The 17,096-nt window shown below is 49.3% G+C and overlaps 1 protein-coding gene across 1 annotated transcript; it reads left to right on the top strand.

The window, feature by feature from the left end:
- Positions 1–9,937: 9,937 nt before the first annotated feature.
- Positions 9,938–12,066, top strand: THBD (thrombomodulin). The gene has a single exon (XM_039528509.1). The coding sequence runs from the start codon at positions 10,007–10,009 to the stop codon at positions 11,648–11,650; it is 1,644 nt and encodes a 547-aa protein (XP_039384443.1). The 5' UTR covers positions 9,938–10,006; the 3' UTR covers positions 11,651–12,066.
- Positions 12,067–17,096: the final 5,030 nt, after the last annotated feature.

The following is a 17,096-nucleotide window of genomic DNA, read 5'->3' as shown; positions in this document are numbered from 1 at the left end:
CTCACCAGAGACAGTTTTGGGGGTGGAGTGGCTTCCTGGGAACAAGGTGTTGGTGTATGAGGAGAGATTAATAAGACTGGGACTTTTCAGCTTGGAAAAGAGGCGACTAAGGGGGGATATGACAGAGGTCTATAAAATCATGAGTGGTATAGCGAAAGTAAATAAGGAAGTGTTATTTACTCCTTCTCATAATACAAGAACAAGGAGTCACTAAATTAGTACCCATATGGACACAAGAACAAATAGATATAAACTGGACACTAGGAAGTTTAGACTTGAAATTAGATGAAGGTTTCTAACCATTAGAGGAGTGAAGTTCTGGAACAGCCTTCCAAGGGGAGTAGTGGGGGCAAAAGACCTATCTGGCTTCAAGACTAAGATTGATAAGTTTGTGGAGGGGATGGTATGATGGGATAGCCTAATTTTGGCAATTAATTGATCTTTGATTATTAGCAGGTAAATATGCCCAATGGTCTGTGTTGGGATGTTAGATGGGGTGGGATCTGAGTTACCACAGAGAATTCTTTCCTGGGTGCTGGCTGGTGAGTCTTGCCCACATGCTCAGGGTTTAACTAATCGCCATATTTGGGGTTGAGAAGGAATTTTCCTCCAGGGAAGATTGGCAGAGGCCCTGGAGGTTTTTCGCCTTCCTCTGCAGTGTGGGACATGGGTCATTTGCTGGAGGATTCTCTGCACCTTAAGGTCTTTAAACCACGATTTGAGGACTTCAATAACTCAGACATAGGTTAGGAGTTTGTTACAGGAGTGGGTGGGTGAGATTCTGTGGCCTGCATTGTACAGGAGGTCAGACTAGATGATCATAATGGTCCCTTCTGACCTTAAGTCCATGAGTATATGAGTCTAAGGTAGGTAGCAGGTTTAAACAAACACAAGAATGTATTTTTTTATGCAACACATTGTCAACCTCTGGAACTCCTTGCCAAAGGGTGTTGTGAAGGCCAATACTATAATGGGGTTCAAAAGGGAGCTACATAGATTCATGGAAGATAGGTTCATCAATGGCTATTAGCCAGGATGGGCAGGAATGGTGTCCATAACCTCTGTTTGCCAGAACCTGGGATTGGGTGAGAGGGCATGGATCACTTGATGATAACCTGTCTGTTCATTCCCTTTGGAGCACCTGCCATTGGCCACTGTCAGAGGACAGGATGTTGGGATTGATGGACCTTTGGTCTGACACAGTATGGCTGTTCTTATGTTCAGGCTGCAATTTCTGGAAGAGAGGATTGCCTGCATGCTGTTTGTGACCACCTCTGTTCAAGAACTGGAATGTATCATGTAAATAAACAAGTTACATTAAGAAAACATTGATTCCAGGAACTAGGTGGGGAGTGTTGCAAAGAAGACCCCAGTGGATGCCAACTTAGGTAACAGTAATGCTTTGGCAAGAGCATTTGCTAAATGTAACCGCAAGTAGGGGGGCAAAGAACACAAACAACCAGCTAGAACAATAACAGGAAAAACCCTAAAAGGCAAAGGCATTGATTAGCCTGCTTAATGATAAAAATTGTAATCCAAATAAGGTAGAAAAGTGTGATATACGTGCTACGTTTGAAGCTACGTTTTGCGGTTTTAGCCTTTATAAGCTTGGTGAAATATTTCCAAAGGAGGGCAGTTAACCCCTTGTGTGGGACTGACCCTCCCTGTATGCATACTTGTATTTCAATAAAGAAGCCTCGGGCTGTCTGACCCAAAATCAACGGTGTGGTTAATTTTCCACAACAGTAGAAATAAATGGTCAATTTGGAAAGAGGTGAATATAGGTGTCTCCCAGGGATCTGTACTGGAACAAGTACTGTTCAACATATTTTAAATGAACTTGGAAAAATAGTAAACAGTGAGGTGGCAAAATTTGTATACAATAGGAAATTACTCAAGATAGTTAAGTCTAAAGCAGGCTATGAAGAGTTAAAAAAGGATCTCACTAGACTGGGTGACTGGGCACCACAATAGCAGATGAAATTCAGTGTTTATAAATGCAACATAATGTACATTGGAAAACATAATCCCAATTATACATACGAAATGATGGGGTTTAAATTAGCTGTGACCACTCGAGAAAGAGATCCTGGAGTCACTGTGGATAGTTCTCCGAAAACATCTGTTCAATGTTCAGCAGCAGTCAAAAAAGCGAACAGAATGTTAGGAATCATTAGGAATGGGATAGATAATCAGACAGTCTGGCTGTCCTTATGAAAGGCCCCAGAATTCTGCTACTGCTCCTCAGACAGGTAACAATAAGAAAACGAGGCAGCTGTCTCTTCATTGTCATGTTTAGCAAGAAATTAGCCAAAACGTTGCAACTGTAATGATATTGGTTACAAAATGGCAATGAACCCAGTGGGTTTGGAATGCCCTGTTACCCCTTATCCCCAAAAGGCAATTGAGTTAGGGGAGGTGATGGAAGAGGGAAGACCCCCAAACCTCTCCAGCAGAGGTAAGGCTGTATAGTAAACACCTAGATAACTTGTTTGAACAGCCCATAGGTAAACTTGAGAGGCACTGGTCCATCTCTGCTCTGAGGGTCAAATAGCCCCTGGCAGTTCCTGGTAGGAGAACTCTTCTGCATGGCCAGAGGGTAGCTGGTAAGTGTGGTAAAAGAGGCAAGGGTAGGGATTGGGGGAGCATGCGAGGCAAGGAAGTTGCTTGCATGAGCTCTTCCCCCTCTGATTCAGCTTGACCAACTGTGCAACTCACCAGAGGGCAGAATTTGAGAGGTTTATTATTATTTTCCCCTGTCTCTATTTGCACAGCAGGAGCCAATCTCTACAACCTCCTGTAACCTGTGTGGCTTGGACTGGACTGGAAAGGGATCAGACGTAGCGTGTGAGTGAAAGAGAATAACATCATTGGAATGAACCAAGTAAAGAGTGATATTGATTTTTTCCCCTGCAGGGAATTCCAGAAGCTAAGTGCTGTGATTCTGTTTTGTGGTAAAATACTGCTTTCTAAATTGAAGAAAAGGATCAAATACACTTTCCTCTGAATGACTGCGATTTAGACATTTGTTTTTAACTTTCTCTTTGTTCTGGCTGCACTCTGGCAGTACAGGTAAGCCTAGATACAAAAAAAATCACTGGAAGGATTAAAGTTGGTAAAAGGTTATACTTTCCCCAGCAAGTCAAATTGCACTGTAAAGGGAATACTCTTCACTGAATACATGATCTAAGGTGCTGTGTTGGTCAAACCAGTTACATGTATTATCAGTTTTATTTATGTTTTCTAAGGTGTTTAAGAATTAGAAGGAATTAAGAGGTGCAGAAAATAGGTATAAATCTGCCTTGTTAAAAGCCTAGAGGCAAATTTTGGCTCAGATACTCAGATCTGCAGATGAGGACAGAATCTCCCCTGTATTTATTGAGGTACATTTTTGTGCTTCAAGACTTGGAAATTTTGGTCCTGGAGCTGGAGTTACATTTCTGTAGTTCTGAGATGGATCAGCACTGATCCCCGTGAGAACACGTCCGATTTCTACACTGGGATCAGGCCAGAGTACTCTTTGATGTCACTTTCCCTCCGTCGCTTTCATTTTCATCTTTTACTAAATAGTCACTGCCAAATCCTTGGCACATGAGGCCCCTCCACCCCATGACAATCACAGGAAAGCCACAGATGCAGGCAGTGCTGTTTTGTGTAGAGCATCTCACCTGTGGGGCAGCAGATGCTCTGCTCTGGTGAGGCTCCGCTGGGCAAGCCTGTCTTCTAAAAGCGTTCATTTACTTCTGCCTCCACAGCTGCGGCTTGGCCTCCGCTGCGCACTACTGCAGCATAAAATGGGGAATTTAGGGCCTGACCCAAAGTCCAGTGATGTTCACGAGAGCCTTTCCATGGACTCCAATGGGCTTTGGATCAGGCCTTTTATGGAACATCTTCACAAAAGAAAGAATTAGGCAGTCATTTGTACTGCCATGTGAGTGCCTAGTATGGGGGTGGCAGTGGGGGGTAGGGTGACCTCCCGTCCCTAACTGGCGGGACAGTCCCGAAATGTAGATTTCAAATCCCGGTCCTGGGCTGAATGACACCAGGACAGAATTTGTCCTCGATTCCCCTCAACAAAGTTCAAATTTACCACTTAGCAAGAGTCAAACCATAGCAACTACAGCGCAGTGCGAAGCCCCACCACTACCGCATCATCCACAATGCGTACACAGCCCCAGAATGATTGACACATGGTGTAGCCAACGTAAGACATCAATTATCATCCCAGTAGCATGTGACTTGTTACACATCTCACGTGTTCCCAAACAGCTGAAACTAATCTGCTTTGGCGACGCAGTCCAGTGATGAACAAGACACATTGGTAAATTGATATTTAATTTTTAATTACTGTTATTAAATATAGAATATAAAATGGGTACAATAACTCCCCCCCACACACACCATTTTTTTAAATGCCATGCCTCCTGCTTTTGCATTTTGAAAGATGGTCGCCCGGGGGTGGCGGGGTGGGGGAGAGGAGTTGTGTATAGTCCTGAAAAATATCCTCTTTGGAGCCCAAATCATTCAGCAATTGCACCTGCATGCTGGGCTCTGTCTACCATCCCAGGGGACACGTACATGCAGCTGGCACAGCATGCAAGTGGACAGCTTATGAAATTCTCTGAGTAATCTAGAGGCTGAGTCTGGCTCAGTGCTGTTATCAGGGTTGGGTAACCAGAAGCTAACACGAAAAAGCACAGAGGAAATCCCCACAGGCTGTCTCCTCAGCTGACCCATCTTACCTCCACTCCCCTGCCTCTGCTTTATTTTGCAGTTAACCACTGTAGAACGCAAGGAGCCTGTGATGATCATTCATCATTATTAATATCTCATGCTTCAAGCAAGAGGGAGTCCCTAGCTGCAATGGGAAATTTCAGTAAATTCCCACAGAATCATTTAGGCTTCTTTCTTCTCTTCCAAAGAGCACAGAACCTTCCCCAGTCTAACTCTTTATTAAGGAGACTGACACACCGACACACGCCTTGCCTCTTTGTTACATGTTTAATAGATCGAGGTCGAGATCTGCTGTTGGTGTATGGCTCTAGCCTACAAAAACGAAACAGCCCCCATTAGAAAGTGAAAGCGTCTGGTTTTCCGTTGAGTGAGTTAGCAGAATAAAAACACCACTATATTGTAATGTGTTTAACCACCACTGCACTTACTTAACCTCAGCTCAGCATCCTTGGAATGCGCAATCAAATGCCACCTACTGGCAGAGATGGGAGTTAAAACATATCAGAGAGAAGGCTGGTGAGGTGATGTCTTTCATTGGACCAACTTCTGTTGGTGAGCGAGATGACCTTTCAAGCTACACAGAGCTTCTTCTTCAAAAATGTCGCCCTGCCACTGATAAAACATTCAAGGCTTCCTACCAATGGCTGCAATGCTGTTAAAATCCAGGCGTGAGATCCTGGCCCCACTGAAATCAAAAGCAAAGCTCTCATTGATTTTAAGGGAGCCAGAATTTTTCCCCTGGCTTTTCCACTGGGGACCCCTCAAGAGCAAACCTAGGGAGCACAGAATATTGTGATGGCTGGCATGCACTTAACTGTCATGTCATCCACTGCATGCTGGCCCTGCTCATGTGAAGAGGCAGCACCTTGGAATTGAATTCCCTGCCTGTTCACAAGGCTGGAGCAGACAGGCATGGGTGAGAGGGTGCCTGGAGCATTCAGAGGATGCTAAGAGGAGGTTGGGTTTAGAGCCTGGGTGGGATGGGGGAAGAGTTGAGCCAGGGGAGATTCTGAGCAGTGGGGAGTGTCTCTGTGTTGGGGGAAGGAGGCATCCTAGCCTGAGGGGTTGTGGATTTTACCTCCTCATGGGAGAGGGGCTGAGTCTGGTGGGGTGAGGTGGGATGGGGCAGCAGGCCTTGAGCCTGAGCTGGGACTAGGGACTTTCTGAACAAGAGGAGGCTGAGCGCTCAAGGGGACTAGGGGTGGGGAGTTCTGAGCAGGGAGGGACGAGCCCGGGGAAGGCAGCGTGAGGGGGAAATGGGGGAGGATGATGAGTATGGGTGTAGGGACGTGGGTGGGCATGAGGGCAACAAGCAGGAAAAGGTTGGAGTGGAGGGACAGTGAGACGAGAAGGCACTGAAGGAACTACAGAGGGGAACCCAATGCTCTTCCACCATGTCCTTCACTGTGAAGTATCTCCGTTTATCATCCTCCACCGTAACCCTCCCTCCAGTGTCCTGGTGTTCCAGTGTGAAAATCTGGTCAGGCTCTAGGAAGGGTGGGAATCAGATGGGGGAGAAGGCTATGGACCCCCACCCCCACTTACACTGGTCACCAGCCACTGCTGCATATGGCACTGCTCCAAAATTAAAAGGAATTTCTTGGGAGTGCTTCTGTTACTTACATGTTCAGTAAAATCCCCCTCAACTAGGGCGTACCAGAGTGACCTTTTATCCCTGCTGAGAGGAATTGCTGGCTAACAGAAGACAGTATTTCTGTAACAGAGGCAGCCGCGATCCCGTGTGGTAAGAGGCTGCAGACTGGGGTCTATTCCCAATTCAAGGACTGACTGCATAACCTCGGACAAGACACTTCATTTCTCTGTGCCTCAGTTACCCTCTCTGGAATAATGGGGGTAGCAGAGCTCACCCACTTTTGCAGAGCACTGTGAGATGTGCAGGTCTGAAGTGCTACACAGATGTATGACTAGTATGATCACTGTTGCATAGCCAGTCAGTTACGGGAAAGGCTCTGGAGTTGGTAAGTACTCCGGGAACTGAGCTCGCTGCATGCCCACCACTACCAGTAACGACAGCGTCAAGACACATGGCGTATGCACTGTATTAGTGGGCTGGGAAGCAGCAAAATGACAGCTGGGAAGAGATTTGATTAAATGAATCCAGACTGTTTTTGCCTGTGTCCCAGCTGTGGAGGGACTGAAATCTCCTACCAGAGGAGCAAATAAAAAGAGGCAGCCTGAGACTGAGACATTCAGCTGGCCTAAGCCCCAAACCATGTAATAGGTGAATAGATTTTTAAGGCTAGAAGGCACCATTAGATCACATAGTCTGAGTTTAGTTCCTCAGACCCCAACTGCCCATTAACTGAAGTTATCATTCGTATTAAGCAGTCCTCATTGCTGGCTCTGTTCAGTGAGGTTTAATCAGTTTCTCAAGCTTTTGGATAGCAGAAGTGCATACACCACCCTGAAATATGGTGTGGAGCACAGATGAGCTTGTGTTTAAGGCACTGGACTGGGACTCTGGTGATCTGAGCTAAATCCCTGTCTTTGACACAGGCTCCCTGTGTGTCTTTGTGCAAGTCACTTAATCTCTCTGTGCCTCGGTTCCCTCTCTGTAAAATTAGGGTAATAGCGCTTCCTTTCTCCTATCCTTTGTCTGTCTTGCCTGTTTAGCCTGTAAGCTCTTTGGGGCTGTCTCTTGCTCTATGCACGTACTGTGCCTAGCACAATAATGAGGATATCTAGCTCTCTTGTAGCACTTTTCATCCACAGATCTCAAAGCACCTTCCAACAGAGGTAGATATCATTGTTCCTATTTTAATAGGGGGAAACTGAGGCATGGGAGGCAAGGTGATTTGCCCAAGGTCACCCAGGAAAGCAGTGGCAGAGCTGGGAATAGCATGCAGATCTCCTGAATGCCCTGATCTTGGGTGGGACCTCTAGACACTATCATATAATAATAAAGGTAGAACTTTATAATTTATCTGAGGAACCCACGTACGACGAATGGTACATAGAGACACACAGATGGAGATATACTCTGACAGATACAGCTGGCTCCTGAGCTTTGAGAGTCTTTCTCCATAGTGAAACTTCCTGCTGCTCCAGGCTGCACTGCGCTGGCCTGGCAGGGGACCAGCTCTCTTGCGTGCTGCTGGCTAGTGCTCTTGTGCTTTGGGAAGAGAGGGGAACCTTTCCCTTCCCAGCCTGTGCTTCTGGCGCACATCTGAGCCACTCCGGACTGCCTTGCCCACAAGGAGGGGTATTCCTGAGCTCCCGAACACAGCACCCCCGCCCCGGAACTCCTGCTTGGTGGGGCTGCGCAGGCTGACGCATGTGGCTCCAGCCAGGCAGTAAGGATGTGACCTTTTCCTCTTGACAGGCACAGGGCAATCCCTGGTCATGCTGTTAATCAGCACTCCCAGTCCAGAATCATATTTCAGCTCTGGGAAAGCAGAAGCCCCCCCCCCTCCCCTACACTCTCGCAGGGTGAACGGGAATCGGAACCACAGGGCTCCCAATTTCTGCTGCAGTGTATGTCCAGATCTGGGGGCTGGGAGAACAGGAATTATTTTTATTTAAGTTAGGACACGACACTGGGGAGTGTGTGTGTGTGTGTGTGTGTGTGTAATTTTAGACAACACAAAATCACCCCAGATGAAACTGACAGAATCAAAGACTATCAGGGTTGGAAGAGACCTCAGGAGGTATCTAGTCCAACCCCCTGCTCAAAGCAGGACCAACACCCACTAAATCATCCCAGCCAGGGCTTTGTCAAGCCGGGCCTTAAAACCCTCTAAGGATGGAGATGCCACCACCTCCCTAGGGAACCCCTTCCAGTGCTTCTCCACCCTCCAAATCAGCTGTCCCCCATCCCTCCCTGTGTTCCTGTTAGCGACACTTGCAGCTGCTGTGGTTCATCAGCCTCAGGGAGGTGGTTCGCTTTTCCACCGGGGCTGGGCACAGCTCTGAACACGCGGGCGGAATCCGTTCGCAGAAGCCAGGCAGAAGACCTCAGTTCCCCCCACAAAGAACCCAGCTCCTTCCCTCACTTTCCAGCGGGGACCGTGGACCAGGCGAGCCGCTCTGCAGAGGCTGAGGCTTAACACATGGACCTGCCCGCGGGTCTGATAGCGCACCGAGGCGGCTCCAGTTTCCAGCTCAGCTCTGCGGCGTGCGCTCTGCGTCCTAAATCGTGTCCGGGGATCGAGTCCTGCCCCCCTGGCAGTGACTCTGGGGAACTCAGCAGCGCCCCCAGCTGGCGCTGGAAGCAATGTGAGCCTAGAGCCCCCACGATACAGGCTACAAATCTCGTTTCCACTTTTTCCCTCTGGTTTTCCTTAGTAATCGCTACACCCCCTTAATAAATCCTCCACTCTGCGCTGGGAGGCTCCCGTTTAATGCTCGGGATCTTTACCCGAATAATACGCGCAATAATATCAAATCTGATGAACTAAGAAGGGGCTATTAGGGTACGCCACATGGCCTCCCTACCAAACAGGCAATCCCTCCCAGAGTCAATCCATATTCAGCACCCACCGGCTGTTACACCCCGCGTCCCCTGGCAGGCGGCACCGTTTACTTCTCACGCCTGTGGGGAAAGGGGAGCTGGGCTCGGGGTTTAAAGCGTCCAGGCGGGCGTGTGGCAGGGACACGTGCCCGTGCCTGGAAGATCTGCTCACACCGTCTTGTCTCTTTGCAAGTAGCAGGGGAAGCGTCCACACGCAGCAGTTCGTACCTGGACCGCAAGGCAGAGTCGGTACATAACGATCCCCGTAATGTTCCCACAACTAACCTCCTCCGTTTGCCCTGGATCCAAACGGGTCTCTTGAGGCGCCGGAATGAGCCCCCCCCCCCCCGCTTGCTGCGCGAAAGCACTTTTCAGGGCTGGGCTCAGACCCCCGAAAGCCCAGCTCGGGGTGGGGCGCGCTGGGTGTCCCCCCACCTAATCCGGCCCACTCCCTGGTGCGGCGAAGAGCCAGGCTGTTATTCCAGGGCCAGGCGAGTTCAGAGGGCGGAGGGGGGCTGATTGTTTTCCAGCAGGGCCCTCCTCCCAGCCGCTTCCCCCCCTCCCTGCAGACAATGAGTCCCCCACCCTCCCTCCCTCCGCCCCTCGGGTGACCGTGATTTGCTCCGGCGGCTGGGGGGCGATCCCAGCCCCGGCCGGCGCTTCCTGCGCGGCAGCGCCCCTATAAAGCCGTGGGCACGGAGCGAGCGGAGGCATGACCGAGGTTTCCCAGCGCCGGGCGTGCAGGGGAGCCGCCGATTGCTCGCGGGCAGCCCCCGGTGCTCCGCTCCGCCGCCCCGCACCATGCTGCGGCTCTGCCTGGCGCTGATGGCCACGGCCCAGCTCGGGCGCTCGGCTCCCGCCCCGCCGCCGCCCGCGGGCGCTCAGTGCATCGAGCACGTCTGCTTCGGCGTGTTCTGGGGGCGCCAGCGGTTCCCCGACGCCGGCCGGCTCTGCCAGGCCGGCGGGGGGCAGCTCATGACGGTGCGCTCCACGGTGGCGGAGTCCGCCATCGCCCTGCTGGTGCGGAACCGGAGCGACGCCAGCCTGTGGATCGGGCTGCAGCTGCCCGCGGGCCAGGCGTGCTCGGACCCCGCCCGCCCGCTGCGGGGGTTCCGCTGGGTCACGGGCGACGAGCGCACGGACTACACCGGGTGGAGGCCGGGGGGGCCCGTCTGCGGGTCCCAGTGTGTCGCCGTGGTGGCCCCGGAGCTCACCTGGGAGGAGAAGCGGTGTGACTCCGAAGCAGACGGCTTCCTGTGTGAGTACAATTACCCCGGCACGTGCCCCAAGCTCTCCCCCGGGGCAGGCCTGGCGGTGACCTACACCACCCCCTTCGGGGCGCAGGACAGTGACCTCCTGGTCCTCCCTCCCCAAACCACTGCCTCGGCCCCGGCCCTGGGCGTGGAGCTGGTGTGCCAGGAGCACAGCAGCGGGGGCATGCGGTGGAGCTCCGCCAGCCCCGGGGCCTGGCACTGCCAGCTGGAGAACGGCGGGTGCGAGGCGTCGTGCCAGTGGGACCACGGGACCCCGCACTGCACCTGCCCCCAGGGGAAGCGGCTGGACCAGGATCAACGCAGCTGCTCTTCCCTGTGTGCCGACGCCCCCTGCGACCACCACTGCGTCCTACTCCACATGAACTTCACTTGCATGTGCCACGAGGGCTATGAGCTGGCTGAGGATGGCATCAGCTGCAGAGACATCGATGACTGTAAAACCAAACCGGACCTTTGTGACCAAGTGTGCATCAACACCGATGGGGGCTTCCACTGCCAGTGCCACCCGGGCTATGAGCTGGTGGAGGACAAATGTGAGGACGTCATCGATTGCTACGAAGAGAAATGTCACCACCAGTGTGTTGATGTGCCCGGGGGTTACAAGTGCAGCTGCTTCAGTGGATACGCCCCATCCCCCCAGGACCCCAACAAATGTGTCCTCTTTTGCAACCAGACTGAATGCCCGGCAGACTGTGATCCGCATACACAGGATACGTGCTACTGCCCCGATGGCTTTGTTTTGGATCACCACAATGGTAGTGCAAAGATGTGTGTTGATATTGACGAGTGTGAGCAAAGCTATTGTGAGCAGCTGTGCACGAATAAGCCAGGCAGCTACACGTGTCAGTGCTGGGAGGGGTACAGCCTCCACAAAAAGCACTCATGTATTTCTGACGATGAGTTTTCAGGTGGGACGGATTCCTACCCAACAACAGCCGCCCCCACCCGTGTCCCACCGAAGTCAGACAGCCTCCACCCCGGAGTGCTGATTGGAATCAGCATTGGCATCTTGTCCACAATTTTGGTCCTGATGGCCATTCTCTACCACCTGATGAAGAAGCACTTCCCAGGTCATGTAGCCATGGATTATAAATGTAGCAATAGGACAGAAAAGGAGGTGGTGCTGCAGCAAGTTCCCCCGGGATGCCCCTCTGCTACCCAGAAACTGTAAAGAATCCCACTGGATTGAAAGGAGAAAGACGGAATTGGTTGGAATTTTTCACATTTCCGATGAAAAATTTTCAAGGAAAGTGATTAAACTAGCTGCAGAAAAATATGCTTTGCAGGAGATGAGAAAACTGAATGGCAAAGCATATAATGCTGAGCTAATCCCATTTGTGCATCTTTAAAGAAACCAGTAGATGCCTTTTTAATGTCCCCCCTTTTCCAGACTTGGCGATCTTTCCGGGGTTTAAAGAGAGAACTTTATTTTTTGTGCATTGAGAACTGCCCTTGTTTGGAATGGACTATTGAAATCTGACTATCAAAGAAGAGAATATATGCAATGGACTAGTCAACAATAATAGACTTTGAAGTGGTGTGGTGAAAGTGACTTTCATCCAGAGACAGTGTCATGAGTTCGTTCCCACATCAGACTGGAGCTACTGAGCAATCAGGAAGAGTTGGAATGCTCCTGCGACAGACATAGGTTTGGCTTATTTTTAAAAAACTGCTAATTACTAACAAGTACCAAAGATCTTTCCATCAGTTCTTCTCCTGCCTTCCATGGTCCTGTCCTCTTTGTTATCTGTAAGAAATTGTAGCTCCCCACGTTTATCTATCTTAGGGGTTTGTATTGACACCCATTACCACAGTATCTGAGCACCTTTCATGTAAAATCAATAGCAAAAGCAAAGCCCCTAATGGACTTTATGGAATCTCTGTCCCTTCCCCCTTTCAGGGTCAGAACTCTGCTTATTTGGTTGCTGTTTGTTTGTTTGTTACAGGTTTCTTTGTTTTGGGTACATGTAGCTGTCAATGGTGTGTCATTCTTGCTATGGTGGAAAAGCCTTCCCATGTGATGGTTGTGTCTTCCAGTCACATTTTCTCTAGAGGTTTTGTTCCCCTTCTCTCACTGTCAGATTAAAACGCCATTAACAAAACCACTTCATATTCTCCTGTTGATAAGAACGTATGAACCACCATTTTGGGTCAGACCAAAGGTCCATCTAGCCCAGTATCCTGTCTTCCGACAGTGGCCAATGCCAGGTGCCTCAGAGGGAATGAACAGAACAGGGAATCATCAAGTGATCCATCCTCTGTCACCCATTCCCAGCTTCTGGAAAACGGAGGCTAGGGACACCATCTCTGTCCATCCTGGCTAGGGACATCATCCCTGTCCATCCTCCATGAATTTATCTTGTTCATTTTTTAAATCCTATTATAGTCTTGGCTTTCACAACATCCCCTGGCAAGGAGTTCCACAAGTTGACTATGCATTGTGTGGGAAAAAATACTTCCTTTTGTTGTTTTAAATCCGCTGCCTATTAACATGATGGCAGGGGCATTTTTGCCCAGTGCTGCTAAATCCCTCGCCCCCTGTCCAGATGGTTGCTATGGGCCCAGTCCTACCCACACAGTGGCAAAACTTCCATTGACTTCAATGGGAGCAGGCTCAGGTCTTCTGTCTGCCATCCAGTATTATAGTGGGCAAAATCTGAAAAAAAATTCACATTTTCCTTTTCCAGGTCCTTTTATCAAGTGTTGAGATGAAGGGTTAGGAGGCTATAAAAGCCTAGGGTCAGACCAGTGTTCAAAGGAGACGGGTAGTACAACCTTCATGAGATTGTGGGAGAAAATACGCCCAAATGCTCAGAGGACTCTGAGGGCCTTTTTCTGCTTCTATTAAGCCAATGGAAGCTTTGGCATTGGCTTCAAGAGGAGCATGGTTGAGCTCTACTGGATAGGGCCCCGTGCCTATGAAATATTGCTATGCAGCAGTGCTCAGTTTTCTAGCAGCACATTTTACAATTCTGGGATAGCAAACCCAGACACAGAGGTGACGGCTTGCAAACGAACTGATTGATAAAGAAGCATGCAGGCTACCAGCTGGTTGTACTTAAGAAAGTTTACTGTTAAGAGATTGAGAAACTTGATTTTCCTAATCTTCCTCTTTTGGGGTGAAAATAACTGTAGGTACATACAAAGTGAGACTGCTATCACATGGTATTCTTTTTTTCCTGATATGTCAGAATGATCAAAGTACATTTCAACTTTTGAAAAAAAGAGAAGAAGAAATGTTACCTGAAATCTAGCTTTCTTACTGTAAATGGTTCAATCCACAGTTTTGTAAATGCGGCACATTTGTAAATAGTTATTTATTTATTGGAACTATACCCTATGCAATGCATCATCACTTTGTGATTTCACAGGCATACAAATAAAGCTTGACAAGCCTGGTTTATAGAAAATGTGGTAATGAAATGTTCTCTCTCTCCTCTCCCCCCGACCTCCCTGAATAACAGCAGATGCCAGTAACGAAATCTGGCTGGTAACTAAATCATTCTTGGTTATCAGAAGTGCCCAACTCCCACAGATCCCATTGCAGTCCATGAGTGCTGCAAGTTCCAGCACCTTTGAAAATCAGGCCAAATGTTCTTTTGTGACTATTTCGCAAGTGTGATTATTATCAGTGATAGTGGACTGTAAATAATGGAGAACAAGATTAACATTAAAAGATCAACGTTAACGAAATAGAAATAAAGTGATAGCTACATAGGGCCAAATTTATCCTTCGTGTCACTCCACTGAAATATCTATCTATCCACACGTACAAAACTCCTTTGAAGTCAGTGGATTTTTGTGCATGTGAACAGAATTTGGCCCTGTGGGAGTTCCCTGTGGCTGAGACAATTTGGCCATGTGTCTTCATCCAAATCCTGTTGACTTGAATGGGAGTTCAATATGAGCAAGGACTGGGCCTGGAGTTTGTACATTACTGCAGATAAAATCAGCTGTAGTGGCACCTGTGACAGTAGAAATGCAGCTCCTGCTATTATCCTCCTTTTCCAGTTGCTCATAAATTTGACAAATAAATTTGGGCTGAATTTATTCCCATTCCCAGCCCAGGGGTGAGTTTATAGAAAGTTTCAGCTAAAAGTTCTCAGCTATTTTTTGAGTGCTGCACAGGGGAGAAGAGAATCTCCTCCATCTGTTCTGGTTAGAAATTGTGGCGCTGGTGCATTAAACACAAGACTCAGAGTGGGGAGGCCTGGCGGGTTCCACCCTCTCTTTAAAAACTCTGTGCTCCACTTTCCCCAGGTGTACAAAGGGGCTAAGATTACCTTCCTCTCAGGAGGGTTGTGAGGATCGATTAATCCTTGTACAGTGTTTTGAGAATGAAAAGTGCCGCATGAATAAAAATAATCACAGAAGAAATGTCCTGCCAAGTATCCCAGTTTTACTGACTTCTGCAGGGAACAGAGGGTCCTATGGGCATATATGTTTTGAAGAAATGGGGAGGGATCAAGGGGAGGGGAGGAAAGGTTACCAGAAGCATTTTCTTGGGCGAGAAAATGCAATTCAAAGGTGCTGGGTGAAACTCTGGCCCCATTGAAGTCAAGGGGGGTTTGGCCATTCATCTCCGTGGGGCCAGGATTTCACCCCCGAGAGAGAAGATGACAATAAAAGATGAAGGGGTGGCCCACTATCCATGCGTGGTGAGGAGGTTTTGGTCAAGGGTGGCTGGTTTTGCAAAGCTTCCATCCAGCGTGGCTGGATTCCAGTGATCTCATTCAAGGAGGGTTAGGAACTGGTCACCTGGTTCAAGGGCAGCAGCTAGGTTGTGGAGCCAGTCCACGTAGGTGCAACTCAAGGAACTTGCAAACTACTGGCAATTTTTATTGCGGTTCCCCTGCCCCCTTTCTGTCACTAAACCAAACCAACACAGCAAGGAGAGTCCCAGAACCAGGAAATTAAAGGGAATTTACTGTCCATCCAGGCTGATAAATCAGAACCCCAACATCATCGGGAAGTGCCCTTGTTTCTGTCCCCCCATTGAGGGGCTTGTGTTTGGCTGCAGGAGTTACCTTTTAGTTATTTTTTCTCGGCTCTGCTCACTGTCCCAGGATTCGAGCCCAAACGCTCCTACCCGCCCCCAGCTGCACGGGTCCAGCTCCTTGGAGGCCGACGATGTAACTGAGAGCAGGATTTTCCCCTTTGGTTTTCTAAGAGTCGATTACCACCACTAGCTGCAGCAACTCCAGTACCCGTCATTAGCCATTTTAATAACGGCCCTTTCACAGAGACTTTTTGGCCATGTCCCCTTATTACTCACAGGCTTTTAAAGTCTCAGGGCCTGATTCTCAGTGACCTTAAAACCACTTTAACGTAAAGGAACCTCAAAGGAAGGGATGAAAATGGCCCTCTGAGAATACCTGGCCAGTGAAAAGCTGGTGAAGTGCTCTACCCCTGCCTGGCTTCCAGATCCCAGCACAGGAGATGGGTCAGGGGCGTGGCTGGACTGGACGGCACTACGGCTGCTCATTGCATCTCAGCGCTAATTGAGAGCCATGGGAAGCAGCGTGTAAATTAGAGCCACCCTGAGGCTACTCTGACGTATACCAAAGGGCAGGCAGAGCCCTGCACAGCCCCAGAATACACTTACAGCAACTTAATCCCCCCTCTTCATCTCTGCCTCTCCCTCCCCCCTGTGCAGGAAAGGAGCAACTGGGAATCAAGCTTTCATTATTCTAAGAGGTTTACATTATGTATGTCCACTTCAATTTTTATTCAAAGCAGCGACAAGTAAATGAAATACAGATGTTTCCCCTAGAGCTGCTTCAATGTATGCCCATAAATAATATGGGTTTGTTTTAAAACAACCCCAAAAGTTTACATCTGACAGTGCATCCAAATGTTTCCCTTTGGGTGGCATATGAAAGACTCAATCCTACACCAGGAGGCTCGCTGGAGTCCGGGAGACCCATGGGACAATTCCTATGAGTAAGGGAAGTGGGACTTTGTGTGATATGATGAATTCCAGCCCTACAAATACCCCACCTGCCACTGATGTCATCCCTTGAATATGGGTTCCAGATGATCCACCCCACCCTGATTTACGTATGGGAGATCTTGGACGGCAAAGTCAGGTCAGGGTTTAAACTCCCAGCTGAGCCTTCATTTGAATGAACTCTCGGAAGATCCAGCTGTGGGTGAACGATTCCCCCTGATTTTGGTCCTTTTCTCCCTCTGCCTTTTGAGCTTTGCCCTGGGCTGCTGGGTCAGCCAGCTCGCCTGGCCGCAGACAGCGGGAGAGCCACCAAATATTGTTTTAACTGTTCAGGGTGAAGCAAAATGTAATTGCCAGGCTCTCTCCGCGGGCCGTGGAGGAGATGCACACAAGGAACTTTCCATCCCGTTCAAGCGCCTTCCCCACACGCCTGTGACAATGGGGCAGAGGCTGCTGCCTCTATGCACCCTCCGACGCCCGAAAGGGGATGGAGAGGAGGTGGACCAATCATCCTTGTTCCCCTGCCCTCCAGGCACTGGTCAGCTCTGCTCCCAGGCACTCAATGGGCAGTATGGTGCCTTCATTGGAAGCATGTAGCAACAGGCATATTCTTTCTGTGCGTTAGGGAGCACCAGCACAAATTCCTGGTAGTACAAACGGGGGAAAA

Source organism: Mauremys reevesii, linkage group 3, assembly GCF_016161935.1.
Source record: "Mauremys reevesii isolate NIE-2019 linkage group 3, ASM1616193v1, whole genome shotgun sequence".
NCBI lineage: Eukaryota > Metazoa > Chordata > Testudines > Geoemydidae > Mauremys > Mauremys reevesii.
This window is presented reverse-complemented; position numbering and strand designations above follow the sequence as displayed.